Source organism: Heptranchias perlo, chromosome 13 (genome assembly GCF_035084215.1).
Source record: "Heptranchias perlo isolate sHepPer1 chromosome 13, sHepPer1.hap1, whole genome shotgun sequence".
In the NCBI taxonomy this organism is placed as follows: domain Eukaryota; kingdom Metazoa; phylum Chordata; class Chondrichthyes; order Hexanchiformes; family Hexanchidae; genus Heptranchias; species Heptranchias perlo.
The window spans coordinates 19,278,666-19,306,538 of record NC_090337.1 but is presented as its reverse complement, the minus strand read 5'-3'; the positions used below and the strand labels follow the sequence as shown (position 1 = coordinate 19,306,538).

General features: G+C 40.5%; 1 protein-coding gene across 2 annotated transcripts in view; it reads left to right on the top strand.

Moving 5' to 3' along the window:
• The window catches only part of rhbdd1 (rhomboid domain containing 1), a 50,002-nt gene extending 22,889 nt beyond the window's left edge, over positions 1–27,113 (top strand). For both annotated transcript variants that reach the window (XM_067995106.1, XM_067995105.1), the window contains exons 6-7: positions 8,258–8,362; positions 23,677–27,113. In XM_067995106.1, coding sequence (XP_067851207.1) covers positions 8,258–8,362; positions 23,677–23,777 — 206 coding nt within the window. In that variant the 3' untranslated portion in view covers positions 23,778–27,113. The remainder of the gene's footprint in view (positions 1–8,257; positions 8,363–23,676) is intronic.
• The last annotated feature ends 760 nt before the right edge of the window (positions 27,114–27,873 follow it).

The window sequence follows — 27,873 nt, the reverse complement described above, 5'->3', positions numbered from 1 at the left end:
TCACTACCAAATGTCTCAACCTTTAGCTAAGCAGCAACTCATCCTTAGTGTCTACAACTTGCACCTGAACTGTCCCTGCTGTCTCCTCCAGATTCGCTGGTGTATTTTCCTCCCTGACCTTCACTCTCAAAATTAACTCTCCCATCCACATCCATGGTCATCCCCTTGACTTTACTATTACATAAGGCCTCACCACCTCCAAGGTTACATTAGTCAACAGTGACATCTCATGAGTTAAGGTACAGATCAGCCATGATCTAATTGAATGGTGAAACAGGCTTGAGGGGCTGAATAGCCTACTCGTGTTCCTATGTAGATAATTTCCTCATTTTCACCATGTACATTCCCTTCTGGACCACTGAACTTCCCTTTCTTAATATTCATTGACATTGGCAACTTCTCCATTTCTTCAGGCATTATTGCCACTGCTTTCCAAACTTCTCTTGCAAACTATCGCCCTACCTCTGACCTGGTCTTTCTCTCCAACTTCCTTCATCAAGTTGCCACACAACTATGTTCTTAGTTCTTTCTGCTTGAGTCCCTCCAATCCTGTATCCAACCACCCTGATCAAAGTCACCATGTATGACTGTAACCGTGGCTTGTTTTTCCTCCTCCAACCCAACAATGTTGGCCACTCCATTCACCTCCACCATCTCTCCTCCCCGGTATACTTTCATGAGACCTATCTTTTTTTGGCATTATCTTCCAAAACCATTTTGCTTTGCTGCCACTCTCTCTGCCTTCAAAGACTCCTAAAAACCTGTCTCTCTGATCATGCTTTCAATTTTTTTTTTCCTTTCGCTCACCAAACTCCTTTTTAGTTCCTGCTCAACATCCATTTTTCTTTTGCAAAACATTGAGTCCTTGTTTTTACATGAGGAACCCTAAATAAACGCAAGGTTTTTTTTCTGCTTCAGGATGACTTTTCTCCATTCCCTCTTAGGAAGGGACCTGCCTTTTCTTGGACTGGTGACTGGGATGAGATTAAGACATATGTGAAATGCATTACTTAAACTTCATATTCTAAAACTCTGTGTCTAGCATATAGCCCACATTTAGAAACTACAATGGAACAAATGCTTGTGAAAAATCACGAAGGGTGATGAACTGAAATTTTATCTAAATGAATGATCATGCTAAAACCTATTACAAAATGCACATTTATGTATATAAACTCTGAAGCTGGTAAATTTCCTTGAGAAATAGAAGCAATGCTGAAATTATCCCTGATCATAATGAAGACTGAATAGCAAGAACGGGTAAACAGCAAGTAATGAGATTTGCTCAGATGCAAAGCATCTTCTCATTCATAAAACTGGAATAACATGCTGTGGGGGTATTCGTGTATTATTGGTAAGACATGGTGGATAATAACTAAAGCTTGTCAGTCGTGTGATCAACTATAGTCAAAGTTCATTTGTTATGTTGTCATATAACTTTGAAGAATCCCCAGAGATGGGGGAATAGTGAGAAACTAATAAAATCAAAGTGTTATAAATAAATAATGTAATCTACCAAAGGTTTAAATAATTCAAAAAAAATCTATAGTAAAGGTAGCCGCATCAGATCCTAATTCCTAAAACAGATTTTATTCCATATGAAGTGAACTTCTAAAATCTTCAATGTTTAGAATATTTAGTAAAACCGTACATCTCTATTCCAACCCCTACTGAGATTTCCTATGCAGGGAGGGGGTTTGCCCTGCTTGGAAACTGGTAAGAAAGCACCCATGGAATTGCTGTCTAAACTGTCCATTTCAACATCATAAAGGCCTTTTGCGGATTTATGTGCTAAACGTCAGTTCACTGGTGTTACGGCTTCACTGATTTTCCTGCTCAATAAAAGTACTGGTGTGGGAATAATTTTTGTATGTATCGATTAAAATCTTATGGAGTTCCTGTTTATTAGCAAGATACATATTATTTCAGTTTGAATAGCTCAGACGATGTCCTCAACTGTTATTTAATGGTATATGAATCCCTTGTATTTTCTCCTATCTGTTACTTGTACTGGTCAATATTTTTAACACACTGCCCTTTCACCTCTGGGAACTGGATTTGAATCGAGTTGAGACTGATAGGGTGAAAGTAATCCCTTCCTGCTAGCTAGCTATGTTAAATGATTTGGGGTACCATTAACCCAGCTCCTAGTGGGCACTGGCCCAAAGCATAAAACTGCTTTAATTTTCCCATGAATTGATAATCTCACTGTGCCAAGGTTGACTAATGTGAGAAATGGAACTGTCATGCTGATGTTATTCTTGGAGTGGTCAAGGGATATTTTTGGGGCAATTTTTGGGGCAATGTAGAAACTTTCCATGTTATTCCTGATCTAAAAGTGCTTGATACTGACACTGTGTGACCAAAATAACAAAATATTCCATTTCAACTTGCTAAAATTCTTCACAAAATTTTCTGTAAAAAAAAATCTACCAGACAAATTCATTATGTTTACTGTTTTCAGCCGTGGTCTTGTCTACAGCTTCTATGATCATGCTTCAATGTTGTAATTTTCCCTATCTGTAACATGCTGCACGATGCCACATGGTGCATGGGTGGAAGCCTATCAACTCTTACAATTTTGTGTGCATCGTATAGGATATCACAACCTCACTTTCTACCTGCCTAAGAATCACTATCCTGCCTGCACTGTGCCAGTAAATCCTAATTTTTGCTAGCGCTGTGAATTCTGAGTTAGCCTCACCTCCATAGGATTCTTTTGCTCTTCAGCTAGAGAAAGCAAAATAATAGTGACACTTACACATGCAGCTAGATAGATAATAAAGTTAGGAACAGAAAGAGATTAGAATGTAAGGGGAAAATAGGAGAAGAAAAGAGAGGTGTGATGATTGCTACATTGATACACTGAAGGATGTAGTATGAGTGCTAGTTTCAGTGTTGCAAGTGGCAGTCACGTTTTCACTCCTGCATGCACCATTATGAAGTTGAGGAAGGCAGGGCTCCATGGGGTAGATTTTCCACATGCCCCCCAGGCGTAAAACTTGCATTGCTGATTGTCCGTTATAGAAACGGCCTGATTTTTGACAGCCCTAAAAATCTTACACTGCACACACTTGTCTTCTTGTCACATTTTTGTTGCACATTATGTCTACTTTTTCCCATTATAATTTCCTATTTCAACATAATGGCATTCACCTATGTAAACTTATCACGCTGCAATTACACAGTCTGGCAGCTGGCTGGTTTTGTGCCTAGCCTATGAGCGTGGTCAGTGAGTCCGCTGAGGAAAATTTTGAAGTCTGGCACCAACATTTAAATTTTTTTTAAGCGGCCATAATTTCAACTTAAGTTTTAGCTCTTTCATTGTTTCACATTTTGGTTTCTACTAAAATTTTATACAATTTTCACCTGTGATGGAGTTAGGATCGTGATCCTATCAAATGTTAAAAAGAAATCTGATTTTACTCTCCTTTCTTCCTGCACCTCCATGTTTCATTTCTTTGCCACTGTCTCTGACCCAAAGAATATCTCTTACATTCCTCAATCCCCCCGATACAAAGCCTAATTATAATGTTTATAAACCCAGTGGAGCTGCCAACAGTGCATTTAGAAGAGTAGTTCTAGAAGAACGTGGCAACCACAAACCATGCTGCTTTTTTTTTCTTTAGAAATCAGCTCTGGCCAATTCCAGCTTGCCTGATCTTCCAGTCCAGCACTAGTCAGGCTTAAGGACGGGTGTGTAATCTGTGCACCTAGAACCAGCTTAGTGCCTGCCAATACTGAAATATATGCCTTTGCCAGCACTCCATATACATTGATCATGACAAACTGTCAAAGGCATTTTTGAAAGAAGTCCCAGCACTGCCCATACCTAGGCTATGAGCAAGAAGTAGGAGTTCTTCCACAATCAGCTGATGCTGATGCCTTGGCATTGACTGATTTCTGGAAGGATGGGGCTCCCAAATGCTGTCTATATACGTTAGTGATCCCATCACCGCTTTCGAGAACCTTTTTTGAGCTATCTCTGTGCATAGGTCTGCTCAGGGTCACGAGATAAATACAGACGAGGGAGGCCATCTTAGTTCATCCATCCAGGAAAAAAAATACACTCCCTCATCATGTTATATATTTTTTTATTCGTTCATGGGATGTGGGCGTCACTGGCGAGGCCAGCATTTATTGCCCATCCCTAATTGCCCTTGAGAAGGTGGTGGTGAGCCGCTGCCTTGAACCGCTGCAGTCCGTGTGGTGAAGGTTCTCCCACAGTGCTGTTAGGAAGGGAGTTCCAGGATTTTTGACCCAGCGACAATGAAGGAACGGCGATATATTTCCAAGTCGGGATGGTGTGTGACTTGGAGGGGAACATGCAGGTGGTGGTGTTCCCATGTACCTGCTGCTCTTGTCCTTCTAGGTGGTAGAGGTCGCGGGTTTGGGAGGAGCTGTCGAAGAAGCCTTGCTGCAGTGCTTTCTGTGGATGGTACACACTGCAGCCACAGTGCGCCAGTGGTGAAGGGAGTGAATGTTTAGGGTGGTGGATGGGGTGCCAATCAAGCGGGCTGCTTTGTCCTGGATGGTGTCGAGCTTCTTGCGTGTTGTTGGAGCTGCACTCATCCAGGCAAGTGGAGAGTATTCCATCACACTCCTGACTTGTGCCTTGTAAATGGTGGAAAGGCTTTGGGGAATCAGGAGATGAGTCACTCACCGCAGAATACCCAGCCTCACCTGCTCTTGTAGTCACAGTATTTATATGGCTGGTCTAATCAAGTTTCTGGTCAGTGGTGACCCCCAGGATGTTGATGGTGGGGGATTCGGCGATGGTAATGCCGTTGAATGTCAAGGGGAGGTGGTTAGACTCTCTCTTGTTGGAGATGGTCATTGCCTGGCAGTTATCTGGCGCAAATGTTACTTGCCACTTATGAGCCCAAGCCTGGATGTTGTCCCGGTCCTGCTGCATGCGGGCTCGGACTGCTTCATTATTTGAGGGGTTGTGAATGGAATTGAACACTGTGCAATCATCAGCGAACATCCCCATTTCTGACCTTATGATGGTGGGAAGATCATTGATGAAGCAGCTGAAGTTGGTTGGGCCTAGGACACTGCCCTGAGGAACTCCTTAAATGAATCTAAAGTTTTTACCTCTTTATTACTAACTGAATGTGCCCTATTAAGTAGAAGAAATTTGTGTGGAGGTGCTCTGCTCTGCTAAAGAATTTGACTTCATAATATTAGAGCATCTCCTTGTATCCATGTGACTTGAATCTAAATTTATACAGGTCCATAGAGCAGCAGCTACAACCTTCTATGATGCTTTCCCTTGTGGATCCTTTAGGAACCATCCTTTTTGTTTCTGATTTTACAAAAAGTGTAGAGACATTTAATGCTTTCAACTTTCTTTTGAGATTTAAATCCAGTCCTTCACAAACTTCTGTATCTTACTTTGGAGACCATTGGCTCATACAATCTCAAATTCTTGGGTTGGGATACTGCTCTGCTTGTTGCTCTGATCTCTGCTATGGGGTGAGTAAGATGCATGTACTGGTAACCAATCGACCTTTACTGATCTAGCACATTAGTCATGCTATTGCATTACAACCCAAGCTCCTGCTGAAAGTCATATCACACTTCCATCTTCCTCAAAGTAAAGTCAGCAATTCTTTTGATCTCCATTCTCATCATTCAGAATTAGTTTGCTGATTCCACTACATTGATCTACATTTCAGCCTTTTACCCAACACCTTTTCCTTGTGTAAGTGGCTTGATGATGGTTTCCATGAGCAGACCAAGTCTTTTTATGAACTTATATCTGTCTTTATTCTCTCCATATATGAATTATAGTAGCCCAGCGGAACAATTAATCTCAATTGTAATAAATTGCATGCTGGAGCATACGTAAGATACCTAGCACATTCTTCTGTCGCATTACCTCATATGGCAGAAAATGCTACACCCCTTCCTATGTGCAGGCTAGAACTACTGTTTAGATGTATTTACAGATAAAATGACTGTTACATTTCAGGACTTTTTGACCATTTTTCCACAGAAAGGAGTTGGGAAAATTTTACTTTTAAGTGTGTTTTAGAAACACTTGGACTTGCATTGATTTAAAAAGGAAGGCTAGACGCTGCTGGCATTTGACAAACATGTATTAAAGCCAGACGTTGGCACCATTGCTCAGGATTGATGGAAATAATAGGGCAGTGCTCTCATCCTAGGAAGGTCTCAAAAATACACACTGCGGTGGGGATGGGGGTCGGGGGAATAGGATGTCACTTCCTGTTAAACTTTACTTGAAGGTAGTTTCAAAGGGAGGGACACAGTAACAGGCTTGATTAGCAGCTCTGCTGGCCAACTTCGGTTAAGGGAGGGATCAGAAGCCAACCCCCAATTTGTTTTCGGACAAGAAAAAACTGAACAAAGCCATGTAGGAAGTCGGGCAGCAAACAGCGGTGAGAAGGATTTAGAAGAAGACAAGAATCTGCAGGGAGCGGAGGTTCTTCCCTGGGATGTAAGACAGAATGCAGAAGAGTTATTCTGTTTGAGTTGAGTAAGGCGACCCACTGAACTGGAGTAGTATAGCATGCTTGTTCTGTTTATATCATTACATGAAGATAAGTTTTGCTGATTTGGACTAAGTGAAACCATCTCTCTGTATGTTCACCTTTACTGTGAAGTAAAGCAGCTTAATGATTCGTCTCAATCCTCTCCTCGCCTAGTGGTCCATCACCTGAGAGATTGCAGAAATACAGGTGGAAAAGATATGAGGATCTGATCAGAACGGGGTGCTAATGTTACATTCCTGGGTTATACTATCGTACAAATAGATAATGAGTAGTTTGAATCAACTCCCATAGAAGTAAGACACTCAGATGATTTAAGGGAGTGACTGATGCTCCCTTAAAATGATCTGAGTGTCTTACTGGCCAAGTAGGTATCTATAGCAGACCCAAATTTGTTATAATAACCCACAAGCCGAAAGGCATAGGTAAAAGCCTGTATGGCAAAACCATCGAACATGCACTACGTACAAACTTGGTTGCCCGTTGAGAGAGTTCATATTTCCTCCAGCTTCTATCAGCAACCTCTTAGAAAGTCTTTGGTGGTACGTACATAAGCTCTCTGCTTGCAATGTTCTATCCACCCTCGTCACAGGCTGTGACATGATGAGTAGAAAATTGATGAATGCTACAAATCCTGACATTTTATACATTGGATCCTTTGGTGTATAAGAGATGTCTTTGAAGGTTGACTTTAACAAAGATTATCTGAGCAGACTATATCTCTGTAAATATGGCATGATGACATAAGAACCATGTCTCCTCTTGGTGTTGTTTACTCTTTTCCAATCAACAGCAACCTGCATTTATATAGCACCTTTAACGTAAATGTTCCAAAGTGCTTCATAGACTGTTGTCATCAAGATGAATTCACATAAAATAGTCCTGCAGAGTCCCACAGAATTAAAGAAGGGGCTATATTTTGGGTAGCCAGACATTGATATGAGACAACAAGAATACATTTGGGCCACATTTCCTGATTGACATTTTTAACAAAGATTTACACTAAATACTTAAAAGCCATGCAAAACCAAAGATAAAAATCCTATTTTTGTCAGAGTCCATTCAAACAATGTGATTCATTTACGTAGGTAGTACCATTTTTGCATATAATGTTAGCAAAATGATAAGTGTAGTGTATTCTCCATAACTGGCATCTCACTGGTAGGAAACCTTCAGACTCTGCCCAGAGAGTTTCTACTAGATCTGCCTGTCATTCATGAATATCTTTACAACAAATGTGCATATCTTTACAAATGTCAGCTGTGGCTCAGTATGTAGCACTCTCGCCTGAGTCAGGAGTTTGTGGATTCCAGCCCCACTCCAGAGACTTGAGCACTGAGCACAATATCTAGGTTGACACTTCAGTGCAGTACTGAGGGAATGCTGCAGTACTGAGGTGCTGCTTTTCGGATGAGACGTTAAACAGATGGATGTAAAAGATCTCACGGCACTATTCGAAGAAGAGCGTGGGATTTTCTCTTGCTGTCCTGGCCAACATTTATCCCTCAACTAATACCTAAAACAGATGATCATTTAGTTATCCTCTTTTCCCTTTAGTTTTACGTAATGACTATGCTCCAATATATCTTCTTGCACCTGAAAAACTACCCAGTATTGTCCATACTATTTACACTCTATACCTTGAGCTTAAAAAAACATACGAATATAGTCTGATCTCTTTCTTCCCACCCTCAAATATTATTGCCTAATTAGAAATTGTCTGTTTTTGTAAATTCTAGGGTATTCTGGTTACAATGACCCAAACTATGGGACAAACTACACAGGAGGAATGACTGAACAGGAACAATTAGAAGAAGCAATTCGGGCAAGTCTAAATGACTACGGTATGTTGTACGATCCAATGGAGGTTTCTTTTTTGGTTGTTTTACTCGGTTTTGCATGATAAATTAAAAAATGACATATAAATGTACGGCAAAATCTTATTTATCTATTAGAGGCATCTACACAGATCCTAACTTTAACGTAATGCCTTGAATGGATGCAGAAAGCCATTGCCACTGTGGGAAGAAGACAATTTGCTTTTTAATGCTTGGAATGATCACTATTTTGTGTATTTGTTATGCGATGCAAGAGAAAATTTAATTCATTTGGATCTAGTAGATTAAACATGGAAGACAAATTAGCAGAAGAACTGGGGATTTTTATTCCATTCCCCCAACTATAGAACAGTTTTCCTTTTAGGCCCAATGGAGAAAACGTTCCATTCTCTTTGTAATTGATGGTGAGGCTGCTGATGGTATTTTTAAGATTTTTCTCTAGTGATCAGAGGTATACAATGCACATTTAATCTGCAGATAATCTGATGGGTGCTGCATCTGCGGTGTCCAATACCTAAAGGTGGTGCAGAAGTTATTTATTATTTCAGGAGGGCTGAAATCAAACAAGGTAACAGGATTGTTTCAGACTTTAAAAGAATGCATGAAATATGGTGGTATCATGAGCATCTTCAGTCTTATCAGAAGCATTTATACTAACAATGTAAACAGGGATCCTGTATTCAGTCCAATCACTGACAGTTGTATACCAGTAAGTTTTGTTTTTCATTTTTAAATTTACTGTTTCTTTTAGTTTTGACAGTGTTTTGTGTTGTCTCCACAGACTTTAGAAACTGCAGAGAGTCATATCTTGAATGTATTTTGTTTAAGATGCATTCACTGGCACTAATTTTTAAAATATTTGCTCCAACCTGGTAGAATCTCAGTAAAAGATTCGAAACAAAAAAATCTCACTATAATTGACACTTTTCCTTTGGTCTTTTTTGCACTGGGTCAATTCAAGACAGCTAGGTACGTACATCTGTGTACTTTTGAGTGTGAGCTGTGAGGTGCCAGAGCTTTTGCTCATTTAATTTGCTTAACTATTTTAGTACTGCATGGAAGGAGTGGGGTGGGGGGGGTTTAAAACACCAACTGAAGATTTCATTAGATGCTGCAATCTACCGACTTTTACAGCATAAAACAGAGTTTCTGTGTGAGCTGTAGAAGAACCCTGTGTGTGTGCATGCACATACTTTTTTTTGAGTTCTTTTGCTTATCAGGGTGAGGGACATTAGTACTGCAAATGGAACATTCGTTTCACACTTTTTAAATGCAGTCCCAGCATCAAACATTCCCCAGATCAGCACACGTTAAAGGTAACACTTGTAACTGACCCAACATCAACTTCGGAAGAACATTCGCTATTGCTTTAATGTAGCCCTTTCATTTTTTTAACCACCAGCCATCCATCCTCATGCCATCTTTTTGAGGGAGATTCCCAGTTACTTCTAAATTATGGTTCTGAATTTTGTGTTAGGGATATCAAACAAGTTCTTATTCTAATTCATTTCTACCTATCTTTATTACCTTTTTATTGCTTTATCTACACTTTGTTCTATTCGTTTCATAGTTTTACACAATGTCCATATTAAACAATTCCTAATTTGCATTTTGCAAGTCGAAGAAACCATAACTCAAATAGCTTGTAATAGTGCAAATTTTAGTGCATTGCAATTGTTTCTCCTTGATTTGCAGAAAACTTGCTAGAATTCTCACTTGAATATTTCCACCTCTCTCTATTAGTGAGTGCAGTTTGACAGGTGCATGTGTCAGCACAATTTACTGCTGAAAGCCCTTCAAATGTCCTTCCCTTTGTTTAGAATCAATGAATTTATTTATCTGTTTTGCCAAAAAGAAGCCAAATACAGAATAGAATTGCTGTACTTTTTTCAATTATTAAAGATCATGCAGCTTCTTTCTTCACAGGGGAGTTCCTTTTTGATGTATTTTACTCTGTCGAGCTGCAGCATGGAAAAAGAAACACTTGTGTCTGAGTTGTGCCTCAAAGTATTGAGAATGGAAGTTGTAACAGATGAAGGAGTAAATTAATTTCTTTTCTATGCTGTTTTCCACATTCCTCCCACAAGCTTTAGTCCTCTGGATCTGTGCTATCTTCCTTAGTCTGGAAAGCAAGGATATACAATGACTTGCACATATCCATGTTAACGTTTTTACATTGCCTATTTTCCGCTGTTCCTGTTTAGGAGAGAGATACCACTGCTCTTACTTTTGCTTTTTAGTCAGGCATCATCACACCAGGCTCCATTGTGTGGTGCAGAGAACCAATCTCTTGGAAACACAGGGACTAGCTTCAGGACGCTAATACTGTAGAGTGTACACAACACAGAGACACACTTATCTGTGCTTGGCTGCACTCCTATAATATAAAAGTGGCTTTAGTGTTTATCAATTTGCAATTGAATGACAGAGTCTCACAGTTTTCACTTGTTCTTATTTTCAAAATATTTGCCTTGCATTTCAAGTGGTCTTGCAGAGTTGTAACGAACCTAATTAGTTCCAATGAACGTTATGGAAGCATAAACCTGCATGTTTAATGCACAGGTTCTTCAGCAGATTGCAGAGAATGACTGGCAGCAGGGGACTGATGCACTGACGTAGGGAGTGGCCTACACATGGGACTTGCGGGCATGGAAAAAGGGGAACTGAATGGCAGATGAGTGGGAATAAAGGAGTATAATCAATAGGGTACTCATTTAACTAGAAATCTCTGAAATATTTAGAGGAAAAACTAAAACCTCATAGAACTCTGGTTAATCTGGCTGTTTCAATTTTAATAATTCTATTTTTTTTTTCCTTAAGTATTTCTGATTTTTAAACTTTTCCATGTGTTAAACATCTCTGGTGGGGTGGGGGGGAGGAGAAGATGGTTTGAGGATTCTGTTATTGGGTGAGACAGGCTATCAGCTAGGGGACTCTGAATGCCCAGTTATTCCTTGAATGAGGAGACCTTTACAAATTGAGTAAATCAGATGTTCCTCTGGTGCCATTGTGTATTCAGTTTATATGACCACTTATGAGGAGAATATTTTTAAGCAACACAGTCAATTTGAACTATTTTTGTTTTAATACTTCCTGTTGTGTCATATGAGCTCCTGCTCTTCTCTCCATATACTGACTGATGCCATCTTAGAAATTTCAGTTCCACAGCTCTACTTGACATTAGCTGATAAACCATGAATAGTTAGGAAGCCACATTTCCTGGAAAGGTTGTTTTGGAGATGCAGTTTGTTAAATGCACCGATGTAATTCAGCAGAAAAGGGTTTAGAAATGTTTGATGATTCTCTGGTCCATGGGTTATATTAGGGAGGTTGCATTCAGGAAGAAAAAAATCAAATTCATAACTTGGTGAGCAATATAATTGTTCTGACTGCAACTCCATGTTAAGCACCCTTACCTATTCCCTAAACAGGGAAGTGATTATCTAAACATTGTTGTTCGTTATGTAAACCACAAGTTCAATTTGACTTTTTCACTTTTTAAAAATTCATTCTCTGGAATGTGGACATAGCTAGTAAGGCCAGCATTTACTGCCCATCCCTAGCATATAGAATTACATAGAATGTACAGCACAGAAACCAGCCATTCAGTCCAACAGGTCCATTGCCAGTGTTTATGTTCCACACGAGTCTCTTCTTCTCCCTACTTCATCTAACCCTATCAGCATATCCTTCAATTCCTTTCTCTCTCATGTGTTTATCTAGCTTCCCCTTAAATACATCTATGCTAGTCGCCTCAACTACTCCTTGTGGTAGTGAGTTCCACTTTCTGGGTGAAGAAGTTTCTCCTGAATTCCCTATTGGATTTATTAGTGACTATCTTATACTTAAGTGGCTTGCTAACCCACTTCAGAGGGCAGTTAAAAGTCAACCACGTTGGTGTGGGACTGGAGTCACATAGGTCAGACCAGGTAAGGATGACAGGCTTTCTTCCCTAAAGGACAATAGTGAACTAGTTGGGTTTTTACGACAATCCGCCAGTTTCATGGTCACTTTTACTGGTACCAGTCTTTTATTTCCAATTTAAACCAAATTAAAATTTCTCAAACTTTTATGGTGGGATTTGAACTTGTGTTCTGTGGATTATTAGACCAGGCCCCTGGTTGGAATGCATAACTCCAAAAAAGATTCATACACTAGAGTGGTCTAATTAGCACTTAGCTCTTTATTAGTAGTTCAGTAACAAACATCTGCAAGTCTGGTCCATTTACTTATAAAAGGGATTCTCATCGGGACTCCGCAAAAATCTGTAACCGTGCACGCGGAAATGCTGCTCTGCTAGGAACCTCTACGTATGTAGCTGCAAGGTTCCTTGGAATAGGGAAACTCATAGCTCCTCAGACACCTCCCATGTTTATAGTTAGTACATAAATGCATAAACTATTCATTAGCTCCAAGTTGGTTCTCTTTCTTTGTCTAGACTAGTCTTTTCCAGTTCTTCTCTTTTGCCGGGTCAGCACTTGCTGACCTGCCCATCATTCCATCCCCCTTCCTCATAGGTCAACTCTTCCCCATCCCTCCTAAACATTCAGTATTCTTTGCTCATCCTCATTGTAATAGATAAGAGTTAACTATTTCTACCCCAACCTGCAACTACAGACTTTCCATTCTGTATCTAGTGCAAGCGCAGTACATGTAGTCTGCTAGAGACACCCCTATTATTATATCCTATAATTATTAGTCCAATAACATAACCACTACACTAACGATCCATTTTTGCACAGGATAGCATGAGCAGTCTGTCCTTTGACTGACTTGTTTCTGCTTGTAACCGAATCAGGCCTAAATGTCAGCCTCTTATTAGATGAGGCTCCAAAAAATATCCCAGCTTCATAGTAGTTCTGATAGGCACAAGATAGTGATTAGTTTTGTAGAATCTTGGGCAGAATGGAGCATAATCAACCCTCGGCTTAGTGACACAGCCAGCCATCGGGCTCGGATTTTTTTTCACTTGCTTCTATTACAATCTTAGTTTTTTCCAGCGACGGCTCTTTCATTTTTCAAATTACAATAGCTGAGTTTGTACATTGCACCACTTGGTCAACTTGGATCTTGGTCCACTGCTCTCCTGTATTTATTTATGGGCCATCCAACTGATCTTAATAGTTTCATCCATGTGTCTTTTTATTTTGCGCATTTGCAAACTGACCACGACAATTTGGCTAGTGCACAAAGTACCAGTGCCATGACGTCAACGAAAAATGTAGCTTAATTGGGAATTGCCTTGAGCTAACGTGATGACATTGCGTCATGACATCACTGTCAGTAATTGCACTGCTGTTGATGTAACAGGAAGAGCAGTGGTGGTTGGGATGACCCTCTTTAAAAACAGGTCTTTCAGCTGGTCATTTTAATTAAAAAAAAATCCTGCCTGTTTAGCTTTCTGGTAATGCTAGCTGCAGGAGATTGCGTATTGAGAGCAAGCAGTGCAAAATGAACATAAAAGCAGCTTTAAGCACTGCTGAGAGAAGGAAAGGGTTTCCTACCTACACACTATCCATTCAGCATGCTTCAATTTACATATAAATAGCTGTTAATCAACATTAACGACTGTGCAGTTACTTAATCATACATCCATCATTTCAAATGGACCGTTGATGGCACAACTGAGCATTAGATGATAATATTATGATTCAGTTGGTCTAAGGTTCTGCCAACAGAATAAAGGAGCCAGTTTTAGAAGTGTAAATGTGGGGAGGCGGGACATAAACTCCACTCTCCCGTGAACTGGACTAAATGAGCGCCACCACTGGAATGGGGTGGGGGGGTGGTTGAAAACAAACTAAAACTACTTTGTGAATCAACCTGCAAACATGATAAAGAATGATGCAGGTTAAAGGATGTTTCAAAAATAAGGCATAATCTCACTGTTAAAGTGATAACAATGTTTTTTCTTGCTTCTATGTTATCGAATATGTCATATTTCAGCACAATTGTAAGATGGGCTTTTACTAGTTCAGTTGCAGCCTCTTTTTGTTGCTGTTCCCTAGTCGGGTTAGTAATGGATCATCTGAAAAGCCTTTTGAATGTAGCCACTTCAAGGTCGTATGCAATTTGTGTAAATGAATATTCAGTTACTGTATTTACATATGTTTGTGCACCTGGTGGGTGAGTTTTTCTGCGATCACGTGTTGAGTCAACCTTTCCTACTAGCCTTTTTTAGAAGCTGAATCTTCTATTGGAAGTTGTATTTATCTGGTGGTTAAACTGAAGAGGCTGCCGAACCGAAGTGGTTCAATAGTCAGTAGCTTGAAAGGAGATATTTCTTTAAGGATTATTTATTTATTTAATACATGGTGCTGTGCTAGTCTCTTCGAATCTGTGACTGTGAGGATGATGATATAGCATGTACTCAAACTTGTCACAGCTACTTTTAATGTACAATGTGGGTTGGGGAAAGCAAAAACCACATTGACAGGAACTAACTGTCTCCCACCTACTTGTTACATCTGTTCTATCCTGATGTCTCTAACCTGCTAATCTATACACGGCAGTAGGAAAGAAAAAGGTGAGAGCACAGCTATAATTTAAGAACAGACATACATTATCCATCCTTGCAGAGGATTCCTATTGTGTCTAAATAAAAATAATACAAAAAGTGTTTGTGCCAAGTACATATTGTTCAGCGAGCATTTCAAAGTAGATTTGTTATTAGTTAGTCATCATCCTAGAATGTGCCTACGTACCACTTTTTTTATTTTTACAATTTAGTGCACTTCAGCAAGTTTGAGTTCTCAATTCATTCAGGATTATTAGGAATTCCATTGGTCATTCATTCCGCAGCACATTCTGTGATGAACAAACGGCCAAAGAAATTGCTGGCAGTGGGCAGTTAATCCTTGCCTCATTCGCTAATCCAGTTCAACAATGCAATGATTGCTGGTGTACATTGCCTTGGCTTCTCTCTAGTGTTTTTTAATGCATCTCTTCAACAATAACTAAATGTGCTTATTCTGCTGAAGGCTTTGTTGACTGCATTATTGTCCCAGATTCCATCTAGGTCTCCTAAAGTTTGTCTACAGTGCCACCTGTTGGCAAAACGACAACTTGTTCAGATGCCAGATCTCAATGTATCTTTTTCTATCCTCCATTGTGGTCTTAGAAGAATGTGTACTGAACAAGACCAGGCAGCCTCATCACAAGTAAAGGAAGATCCCTTGCTATTTTTACATCATGAGCTGGTGGCTAGCTCAAGAGCACCGTTTACACAGTAGTTTCTTTGTTCATCCTCCTGGCCAGAGTGATGGTCAGTGGTACATGGAAAAATAGGTGGGTGGAAATTAATTTTATATGAAATACAGTACTCTTAAAAGCTTAGAAAAGTAGGGACTGTCTAAGCTTATGATTCTCTGGCAAATACTAATTTACTATGTTTGTGTATGTTTTTTTATATAAAATATATACATATATATATCCAATAAAGATATCCTAATGTGTTCTCACATTATGGGTAACCAAACCCACACTTCAGTCTCTGGCTCTCTTCAATCTGCTGGTTGCATTGCATTGAGTTAGTTTAGATAGTGCTCAGCTGAAAGTAGCTGTTCAACAGTTTTGCCTTGACAGTAATGCACTGAGTTGTCCAGTGCTCTATTGAATGCTGCTGTGCCAAATAGGAAAGTGCTGTATTAGGTTGGAAGGCACTGTATTAAATGGTGTTGCACCGACTATGTTCCCACTGGGCAGTAATGCAGTAGTTTGTAAGGTGGTGCAGTGGGTGGGTATGCAGTGTGTTATGACTGGATCTTTGTTCTTGATACCATAGCTATAGGTTGCACTTCAGTATACAGAGCTATATAATGAACTACTGGATAGAACTGGGGAGGGTTGAATGGGGTTGGACAGTATTGTATTTGGAGGGCCCTGCACTAGATAGTACAGTGCACCATTAGCTGGTACTATAGTTAGAAGTGTTCAGAAGACAAAGATCAATTTCTGATTCAGGAAGAAATATAGGGAGTGGAATATAGGTTTGTAGTGGGTAAAAAATGAAAATAGATTGGGTCCTGAAACAGGACTAAGTTCATGGAACAAGCTGGACAGGGTTGTTGATAGATGCTAATGTGCCACATGATTTGAACTGTAACAATATTTGATTTATTTTCCTGCCTGTTAGAGGACCCGATATTATGTATACAACACATACTTATGCTTTGACATGAAGTGCATCCTATGTTTTTTTTCTTGTGATATATACAACTAAAAATCAAACATTGGGTTCTCCTGAGATACTGTAAAGAGGAACATAATTTTAGTGTGACCAATGTTTGGTAACAGTAATCTTTTTGTCTTGGCAGAAATGAATATATTCCCATTAATTAAGAAGTTAAAAACATCTGGATCTAATCACTGCACGCACAAACATAGGGCCTCCACTGGAGACTCAGCAGTACATGCTCTTCAGTCACTCGCAATGCCTCAGGAATTCCATTTCCATTCAGATGAAATCCAGATTATTCTAACCTAGGAATGTGTAATAGTATAGGGATGTTAACTCTTCCATTACAGAGTAGCTCAGTTGTAGTGCTCACTTAACCTAGGAGTAGGTTAATGTCATCATCAGGTACCCCTTTTACTTTGGGGGGAAAAAAATAGAATTAATTAGGAAGGAAGGGACTACGATGTGTTAAGTTGCAGGTTCATGCCTATGATTCCGTTTTGTAAAGTGTTACCAATCTGAGCAGTATTGTTTTAGGGAGTAAAGAATGGAGACCAGGTGCTTTCACCGTGAGGAGGAAAAGAAGACCAAAGGAGAGTCATCTTCATCTGCCCATGTTAACTTCTGGTTATGGGTTACAGTAGAAGCCTGAGAGCTGATCACCTACCCACTCTCCTAGCTGTAATCTGAATGGGGGGGGGGGGAGAAAAAGTACTACTTACAAAAATCCTTCCAATGATTATTAACATCCTTTTTAATTTATTTTTAGATTTCTGTTTACAAAAAAGATTTATTTTTGCTGATTACAGTAGAATTGTCTGGGATGTGTTATGAAATCCATTGACACGAAGGAGCTGAATTAATTTACATACAGATGATCTGATTAATGAAACACCCACAGAGTGATTGTTTCTGAATGGCATAGTCGGACTTCAGTTTGGGTGGGCCGATTTAATCCAGTGTGGGGGGTCGGGAGTTCAGTCTGTGGCAAGAGTCTGTATTTGTTTGGTCTGGGGGAGACGTAGAGTACCCTATTTTGTCCTAATGGTTTTGATGGGCTGATCAGTCTTGGGGGAAGTGGGGAAAATTGAGGCTCTGGTAGGAGTATGTGTCTGTTTGCCTGGTGGTTTCTGACCCATCCAGGAGAGAGGGGTCTAATTTCCAGGGAGAAGGAAGGGATCATTGTCTGATCTTTGTTTTATCAATTCAAACGTTGCAATTCAAAATGGTAAAAGCTGAATTCATAGTCTTATTATTTCAATCTTTTGAATTGCAACATAGGTGAGCAGACCATTTGAATTTTCTTAATGTTAGTTGACATTCACATCCCTGTTGCTAGGTTACTCCATGTTAGATATACAAAAAGTCCACAAATGTGAGTCATGTGGAAGTCGGCCTCCAAATTTTAACCACTTTAACTGCCCTTTGTGCTGCAGGCGGTCTCATCTATTGTAGTTTTGCTGTGTAATTGCAGGAACTGGGCAAGTCTAAATAGTGGTGGATATGTGGGAGAGGGAGAGAAGTAATTAATTTTGGCTTTCATAGTAGAGACTCTTCCCCCTTCTTGGTGCTGTCTGATGCTGGAAGCAGGTGATTGGTATTTGGGTCTGTGCAAACGTCTGCAGTTTTCAGCTGTAAATCAGAAATCAAGTTGCTTCTCAGCAGGTGTCCATGAACCCATTAACTCATTGGAGGTGGGGAGTCAAGAGTGCTTTTCTGTATAAACCTTGTCATTCTGACCCTAACTGAATGCAATCTTCTATGGGAGTGTGAGTATAATGGAGCTGCAGTCAAATTGATTTGTGTAAAGGCAGAAAAGTAAGAGGGCATGACAAAATCCAAGGATGGCCTAATAAAACAGCCTGACAGATTGGATGTGTATACATGTATATATGTACATTTGTGAGTAGTTTGTTACTACATGGCCTGTGAAGATACATTAATGTTGCTCAATCCAATACAGAACAATCCAATACAGTTCTGATTCTGACGAATGGTCTTCGACCTGAAACATTAACTCTTGTTTCTTTCTCCACAGATGCTGCCTCACTTGCTGAGCTTTTGCAGCATTTTCTGTTTTGAATACAGGACATCCACGTGATTTGCATCTAGGAAATTTATTAAAATGTGTTGTGCAAGGAGGTGCTGTCACTAATTTTCACATGTATTTGCATTTTGTATAAACTTTGTACTAAGGCTGATCCCTAGTGTCAGGGGTCTGAGCCATGAGGAAAGACTGGAGACTTGGGGGTTTCAGCCTGGACAGGAAGTGCCTGAGAGGTGACCTTATAGTGGTAGATAAAATCGTTAAGGGAATAGAAAAGGTAAATCTGGAATACTATTTCAAATTAAAGTGTGAGAGCAGGACAAGAGGACACAGGTTCAATCCAGTAAAAGGTACATTCAGAACTGGTGTCAGGAAGTTTTTCACACAAGGAGAATGACCAGCACTTGGAATAGACTGCAAGATGGCATCTGAATTCCTGGAATCATTTAAGAAACAATTAGATACAGCAATGGGGTACTGGAGGGTCTTTCTGGATGGATATATTAAAATGGGCTGAATATCTTGTAGCCTTTTTATCTAGAGGTGGGGAGGCTCCACATTGCATATTTAATTGTCTGCTGTGCAATTTATGAGTTGCTGTATGAGTAACTCACTCGAATTGCAGGCGTAGAATTGGTGTCAGTATATGGCAGAGTCTTATCTCTTGGGTCAGTTCCGCCCATCGCTGGCTTAACTGTGTGCTGATTGCACCCAATATAAGTAGAGCAGCTCCATGAATCTACTCTGGGAATTCATATATGGAAGTACTGATCAGTGTAATCGAGGAAGCCATGCAGATTCATCCTCAGTGTTTCCATATAATGAGCCCAGATTACAGCAACTGGCTTCTAATCATTACATTTCTCAAAAAATGTGCAGTTTTTTGGGGGAGGTAGAGGAGGGGTTGTATTGGTTTTTGGAATTTCGAGCATTTGTTTAATGTGGTTTGGATGTTGTGGTCTGATGAGGGAGAGTGGTCGGTGGAAACTTTGCATAAAGTTTAGCACACTGCTGCACGTCATCCAGCAATTAGTAATTTTTTTTTATTTGTTCATGGGATGTGAGCGTTGGTGGCAAGACCAGCATTTATTGCCCATCCCTAATTGCCCTTGAGAAGGTGGTGGTGAGCCGCCACCTTCAACCACTGCAGTCCGTGTGGTGAAGGTTCTCCCACAATGCTGTTAGGAAGGGAGTTCCAGGATTTTGACCCAGCGATGATGAAGGAACGACGATATATTTCCAAGTCAGGATGGTGTGTGACTTGGAGGGGAACGTGCAGGTAATGTTGTTCCCAAGTGTCTGCTGCCCTTGTCCTTCTAGGTGCTAGAGGTCGTTGGTTTGGGAGGTGCTGTCGAAGAAGTCTTGGCGATGTGCATCCTGTACATAGTACACACTGCAGCCACGGTGCACCGATGAAGGGAGTGAATGTTTAGGGTGGTAAATGGGGTGCCAATCTAGCGGGCTGCTTCGTCCTGGATGGTGTCGAGCTTCTTGAGTGTTGTTGGAGCTGCACTCATCCAGGCAAGTGGAGAGTATTCCATCACACTCTTGACTTGTGCCTTGTAGATGGTGGAAAGGCTTTGGGGAGTCAGGAGGTGAGTCACTCGCCACAGAATACCCAGCCTCTGACCTGCTCTTGTAGCCACAGTATTTATGTGGCTGGTCCAGTTAAGTTTCTGGTCAATGGTGAACCCTAGGATGTTGATGGTGGGGGATTCAGCAATGGTAATGCCATTGAATGTCAAGGGGAGGTGGTTAGACTCTCTCTTGTTGGAGATGGTCATTGCCTGGTACTTGTCTGGCACGAATGTTACTTGCCAGTTATCAGCCCAAGCCTGGATGTTGTCCAGGTCTTGCTGCAAGCGGGCACGGACTGCTTTATCTGAGGGGTTGCGAATGGAACTGAACACTGCAATCATCAGCGAACATCCCCATTTCTGGCCTTATGATGGAGTGAAGGTCATTGATGAAGCAGCTGAAGATGGTTGGGCCTAGGACACTGCCCTGAGGAACTCCTGCAGCAATGTCCTGGGGCTGAGATGATTGGCCTCCAACAACCACTACTATTTTCCTTTGTGCTAAGTATGACTCCAGCCACTGGAGAGTTTTCCCCCCGATTCCCATTGACTTCAATTTTACTAGGGCTCCTTGGTGCCACATTCAGTCAAATGCTACCTTTATGTCAAGGGCAGTCACTCTCACCTCACCTCTGGAATTCAGCTCTTTTGTCCGTGTTTGGACCACGGCTGTAATGAGGTCTTGAGCTGAGTGGTCCTGGCGGAACCCAAATTGAACATCGGTGAGCAGGTTATTGGTGAGTAAGTGATGCTTGATAGCACTGTCGACGACACCTTCCATCACTTTGCTGATGATTGAGAGTAGACTGATGGGGCGACAATTTGCTGGATTGGATTTGTCCTGCTTTTTGTGGACAGGACATACCTGGTCAATTTTCCACATTGTCGGATAAATGCCAGTGTTGTAGCTGTACTGGAACAGTTTGGCTAGAGGGGCGGCTAGTTCTGGAGCACAAGTCTTCAGCACTACAGCCGGGATTTTGTCGGGGCCCATTGGAGATGAGGCCAATCATCTCAGCCCCGGGGCCTTTGTTGTATCCAGTGCGTTCAGCCGTTTCTTGATATCACGTGGAGTGAACCGACGTCACCCTTGGTTTGGCGAATTATTGTTTTTAAACAGTCATGATTTGTGTGATATAAGTTTGTAGAATTTTGTTCAATACTATAAACACAAGCAGCATGCTTTTCATAGAGGTTTCTGCAATACTCTCAAACTAAAGCTGGCCAGTGAAGAGCTTAATTTCCCAAATGCTGTCCATTAAGTAGTAAAAGTGTTAGTGTAAGAAATGTGTCTTCAGAAATGCAACTGTTGGAACTCTTGACCATCTTTTTGAATCACTTTAATATTGTGGTTTTCTGCTTTTCTGTGTGGAGGAAATCTTGAAACGGTGCTAGGGATCCCCTGCACTGACGTGTTTCCAGGATTATCTTTTAATAATGCAAATCTTAGAATTCTTGGCCAGTGCTAGTAAATCAACAAGTAAAGATATCTGATAACAGATGGATAGAAATCAGATGACTTTGGGGATCACCCTTGCGGTCTGGGACCCCAATCTGAAAGCTTATCCCTTAATATGCAGGAAAACAATGCCAGTATACTTCTAACAAGCTGAAATTTTCATGTGCTGATAAAATGCAAAACTTTAAAAAAAAAGTTTTGAGGTGTAACATACTCATAGTAACTTTATCAATTGAAAATGATAGGAATTGATTAATTGTGTGTGCTGTCTTGAATGCTGTGGTGCATTGTGAATTGAATTATTTCGACTGAAAAATGTAGTGTTGTTCCATACTTGGAACAAGTGGATCATGTTCATTGTATGCACTCTGTTTTCAATTGAATGCATACATGGTTTCTACAAAGTCTGCACTCATTGGAGAATCAGACCCATGACTCTTGGCTTCACTGTTTCTAACAACCTGTCCCATTGGCCACAATCTTCAGCGCATGTGATAGCCCAGTGTTGTCCAAGGCATTAGCCACTAGCCACATGTGGCTAATTGGGAATCCAGATGTGGTTAATTGCATTGCTGGTTAGTAAATAAAAAAACGAGTAATAGACACAGTCGTTGGGTATGTGATTGCAATACTCATATTTGTATAGTGTATGCCTTTTTATGCGCTTATTGGTAAAATGGTAAGACAAAAAGCAGAGTGTATGAGTTTTTTAATCACTGAGTGCATTACTTCCTTGGTTACTGAATTGTGCTGATGTTTGTTATTTAAATATACTCATGTGAAGTACATTTATCTGTATTGTGTAGGGCGCTTTCTACTAAAATTAGTGCATGTGGCTAAAACTGTTACCAAAGCCACACCTGTGGCTAGTCAGTGACTTTTATTGAACAACACTGTGATAGATGCCACTGAGCCTCGATTTTATACCTGAATTGTTACAAATACCTGGTTCAATAATATAGATAGAAATAGACATAGATGATATGGAAGATTATGGTTCCATTCCTATTGAGGTTATGGCAATGTAATCAGTGGATTGCAACCAATTAGGGTTGAATACTGTTGGATGGAAAACCTATGCCTTGATCTTTGAGGATCAAGGAAAAATTACATAGCTTGGGAATTTACACATGTAAACGGGGTTTCCACCACACTTCCAGTGAAGTTATGGTGATGGAGCTGGAGCAGCTCCGAGGAAATTTTGGGCCAGAGTTTCTCTTCCTGCATGTGCAACCTGTGATTATTCACCTACCTCAGGTAATTAAATAGGTTGAAGAGAATCTATGAGGCAACACAGACATGATGAGCCGAATGGTCGTTTTCTGTATTATAAATTTCCGTTGGTTCTATGATGGTGGAAGAAATTTAAGTGGATCAAATTCATTTTTTAAATCCTATACTTGTGTGTGTCCCAATAGATTTTAAGCTATTAGAATCTGAAATAGCCCCGGTGGCTTCTCAAATATATGCCTTTGCCTCTGTCTCTTCCCCTTCAATTCTCCCCACCAGCTGGTGCATATTGTTCATCTTCCTGCTTTCTATAGAAGATTGACCTTGTATTCATCCAACAGCATCATCATCTAGTGCTGTGTTGGTTGCCTCTTCCACTTACCACTGAGCTGAAGGATTGTCTGCTTCTCGATAGAGTGGGAAAAAAGAAACTTAAAAGCATTTTTTTTTTCTTTCTTGCAGGGGAAAGTTGGGCAATGGGAGTAGTGGAACTTAAACTTCCTACTTTTCCTTAACTAGCAAATAGAATTTCTCATTTCAGAATTCCCATGTTCTGTGCCTCCCCTATAATTAAGGGCTATGTGCATGTATAATACATATTTTGTATTCCCAATATGTTCTAATTTTTGAAAATATATCTTTAGCACGTTAGGCAGACAATTACTCTGCTTGCTTAACATTTAGTCAGTCACCAGTAATGGAAGCTAGTACACGTGGTAGATAGCCCTTTTACTCTGGAAGCCTTGAAGTAAGAATTATGTGTTTCAAGCCTGAATCAATCATCATCTAAGACAAGCAGCTCATTTTCATCTTGTGATGTTGTGTTTACAGGGACCCACGGTAATGGCAGAAGACCATACACCTTTGGGAGACCAAGACAGCTGAGTGAAGAGGAAATGAGACAGCAAAGAATGAACCGATTTGCCAGATGATTATCAACTCTCATTCCTTGCTGTCAACTAATGTTTTGCTCTTATTGGTTGCATATTGTTACTGTTTGCACTGTTCTTGCACCTTTCATATAAAACCCACTTGCTTCTTTTTGGAATCAAGGATACGGGTATCTGTTTTATTATTATTACAATATATTTGTATTATAACAATAATAGTATCTGTCTTCAGAGTAGAAGACACAAAAAGCATACCAGAAATAGTGGGGAACCCAGGGTCTAATGAGAGAGAGGAACTTAAAGTAATTATTATCATTACAGGAAAAAGTACTTCAGAAACCAATGGGACTAAAAGTCGATAAATCCCCTGGACCTGATGGCCTGCATCCGAGGGCTCTAAAAGAGGTGGCTGCAGAGATAATGGATGAATTGGTTATGATCTTCCAAAATTCCCTAGATTTTAGAACGGTCCCAGCAGATTGGAAGGTAGTAAATGTAACCCCGCTATTCAAGAAAGGAGGGAGAGAGAAAACCGGGAACTACAGGCCAGTTAGCCTGACATCAGTCGTTGGGAAAATGCTGGAATCCATTATTAAAGGAAGTGGTAAGAGGGCACTTAGAAAACCATAATATGATTAGCCAGAGTCAACATGGTTTTATGAAAGGGAAATCGTGTTTACAAATCTATGAGTTACATCCTCAAAAAACTATCAGGGTAGATAAAGGGGAACCAGTGGATGTAGTGTATTTGCATTTTCCAAAGGCATTGGATAAGGTGCCACATAAAAGGTTGTTACGCAAGATAAGGACTCATGGGGTTGCGGTAAACATATTAGCATGGATAGAGGATTGGTTAACCGACAGAAAACAGAGAGTAGGGATAAATGGGTCACTTTCAGGTTGGCAGGCTGTAACTAGTGGGGTACCATAAGGATCCGTGCTTGGGCCTCAACTATTTACAATCTATATTAATGACTTGGATGAAGGAACCAAGTGTAGTGTATCCAAGTTTGCTGATGATACAAAGCTAGGTGGGAAAATAAGCTGTGAGGAGGACACAAAGGGCACAATTTTGATATGCCGGCGGGAAGAGTCCGGGGCTGGGAGGGTGATTTGCGGGCGCCAAACCTGGGAGGGAAGTAAGCGGGAACCCTAATGAGGCCAATCAAAGCCTCTACCCAGCAACCAGCCTGATTGACATGCTGGCTGCTGACAGGAGCTGCACATCCGAGAGAGAGAGACCAGGCAACATTGTTTTTTTAAGGCATGTTTATTTAATTTGTTTACAATGGGAAATGTAATTTTTATTTAGTTTATTTTTCAGTGATCCGGCCCTTCCCATCTGGTTTCACCAGGCGTGAATCAGAGACCATGGGAAAGCAGCCCAGGCAACATTAAAATCTTTTTAACTATCCAATACACGAAAAATAAACTACCTAAAGTACCTCAATGAGGTACATTTGCTCCTTTAATTATCAGCCTGCCGGATTTAAGTGAGGGGCGGGACATCCTGGAGATTGCTGTGTGCATGTGCACAGATTTGCCTGAGTCTCATTCAGAAATGCGGGTTCTAGCTGGGATGTCTGCCCGCTCCCAAAAACAGCGATTTTGATTGCCCCCGCCCCCAACCCACCCATTTTTCCCTTTTAAAATCGTGCCCCAAAAAGTGTGCAAAGGGATATCAATAGGTTAAGTGAGTGGGCAAGAAGGTGGCAGATGAAGTACAATGTGGGGAAATATGAGGTTATTCCCTTTGATAGGAAGAATAGAAAAACAGAATATTTTTTAAATGGTGAGAAACTATTAAATGTTGGTGTCCTGAGAGACTTGGGTGTCCTGGTATAAGAAACACAAAAAGTTAGCATGCAGGTACAACAAGCAGTTAGGAAGGCAAATGGTATGTTGGCCTTTATTGCAAGAGGGTTGGAGTACAAGAGTAAGGAAGTCTTACTATAATTGTACAGGGCTTTGGTAAGATCTCACCTGCGTACAGTTTTGGTCTCCTTATCTAAGGAAGGATATACTTGCCTTAGAGGCAGTGCAACGAAGGTTCACTAGATTAATTTCTGGGATGAGAGGGTTATCCGATGAGGAGAAATTGAGTAGAATGGGCCTATACTCTCGAGTTTAGAAGAATGAGAGGTGATCTAATTGAAACATATAAGATTCTGAGGGGGCTTGACAGGGTAGAGGGCATAGTCGCAGAATAAGGGGTCGGCTGTATAAGACTGAGACAAGGAGGCATTTCTTCACTGAGTGGGTTGTGAATCTTCGGAATTCTCTACCCGAGGGCTGTGGATGCTGAGTTGTTGAGTATATTCAAGGCCGAGATATATAAATTTTTGAACTGTAGGGGAATCAAGGGATAAGGGGATCGGGCAGGAAAGTTGAAGATCAGCCATGATCTGATTGAATGGCGGAGCAGGCTTGAGGGACCGTATGGCCTACACCTGCTCCTATTTCTTATGCTCTTATATACTCTTAGTTTAAAAGCCACATAAACTGTCTTAAGTGTTAAAATTTCTTCAAAAACTCTAGCAGTGATTTTGAGAGTGGCCAAATGTTGACTGAGAGTCAAGGTGAAATCCCAGTCTTAACTAATATCATAGTAGGCACAGCACAGGAGGAGGCCATTCTGCCCATTGTGCCTGTGCCGGCTCTTTCAAAGTGCTATCCAATTAGACCCACTCCCCTGCTCTTTCCCCTGCGCACGGCTCATGTCGAAGCATGGCTCATGTCTGACTCGTGTTCTCTGCAATAGGGAAGAAAACCTTGTATTACAATAAAACACATTTACTGCTGCATCATGGACGGGTTCAACATTTGGAATAGACTACCAGGCTGACTGGTGGAGGCAAAATCCCTGGTTGCACTTAAATTAAGATGCTGCAATGGGAGAGGGTGGGTACTGTAGGGTGCTTCTGAAAGGATGAACTAATATGGACCAAATGGTCTTCCTCATCCATGATTATTTTGACATTGGCATTGATGGTATTTGACGGTATCACAGATTGGAATGCCAGGGGCTTCCCTGCACTACCCAAGGGAGTGAGGGACAGAGTTAGGGCTACAATATTGATTATCTGACCCAAGCTCCCTGTGAACACCGCTCCCTACTGGCAGTGCGGGATCACGGAATCAACTCTGATGTATCCTCCCAGCTTGGGGAGTCGTGAAAGAAAGGCATGCATTTGTGTAGCACTTTTACCAATTCTCTCAAACATCTCCAAGACCTTCACATACAGTGAATTACTCAAGTGCAGTGGTCATTTTGTAGTCCGATGCTGATTTGCTTACTGGGATTGGAGAGAAAATGGATTTTAAAAAAGGCAAAAATAACCTTTCAATACAGTAACAAAAATAAAATTTATTCTTCTATTGCGTGTTTGTATTTGTCTTTATTTGGGGTTTCAAAGATGTTGTGACATTGTATACACGCTGATTGATACAGGTCTCAATTTGTAAGAAGAATGCAACTTTATGTTTTTAGCAATTTTAATAGCGACTCTGGAATAGAACACAGGAAATGGAACGACACCATCTACTAAAAAGTAAGTCCAAAAAAACTAATACTTAAATACCAAAAGTTAAACACGAGTGTACAGTTAGATGTTTCATTGTGAAAATTTTATTTACAGCAGTTAGTGCTGTTCACGGTGAGCTATGTAATTCAGCAATTAATTCATTCTATTGCATTTAGTATGTGAATTAGGAAAGGAATGGTTTTTCTTAGCCTTGAAGAAGTGAATGATTATGGGGGGCGGGGGGAGGGTGGTGATGAGGAGAGTTACACTGCAGGTTAAAAAGATAATCGATAATTTACCTTTGGAGCAATTTAGTGCTTTGGAAAGTAAGGGAAGAGAAAGAACCTGTACATCGATGATAGTTGCTGTTAACTGGACAAATGAAAAATTGAACCTAGTTAGTTACATTATTTGTACAAACGGGTATCACTATTTCACCATGATCCATTACTGTTTTGAGACTTTCTGTCAATACAAACACAAGTCCTAAATCAAAAATATAATCATGCATTTCACATCAGATGGTTATGATGATAGGACAGGTTGAGTTGAATGGAATGGTGTATGATTTGCTATATTGTGTTTGAAAATAACTTAGTAAAATATTATTTTCC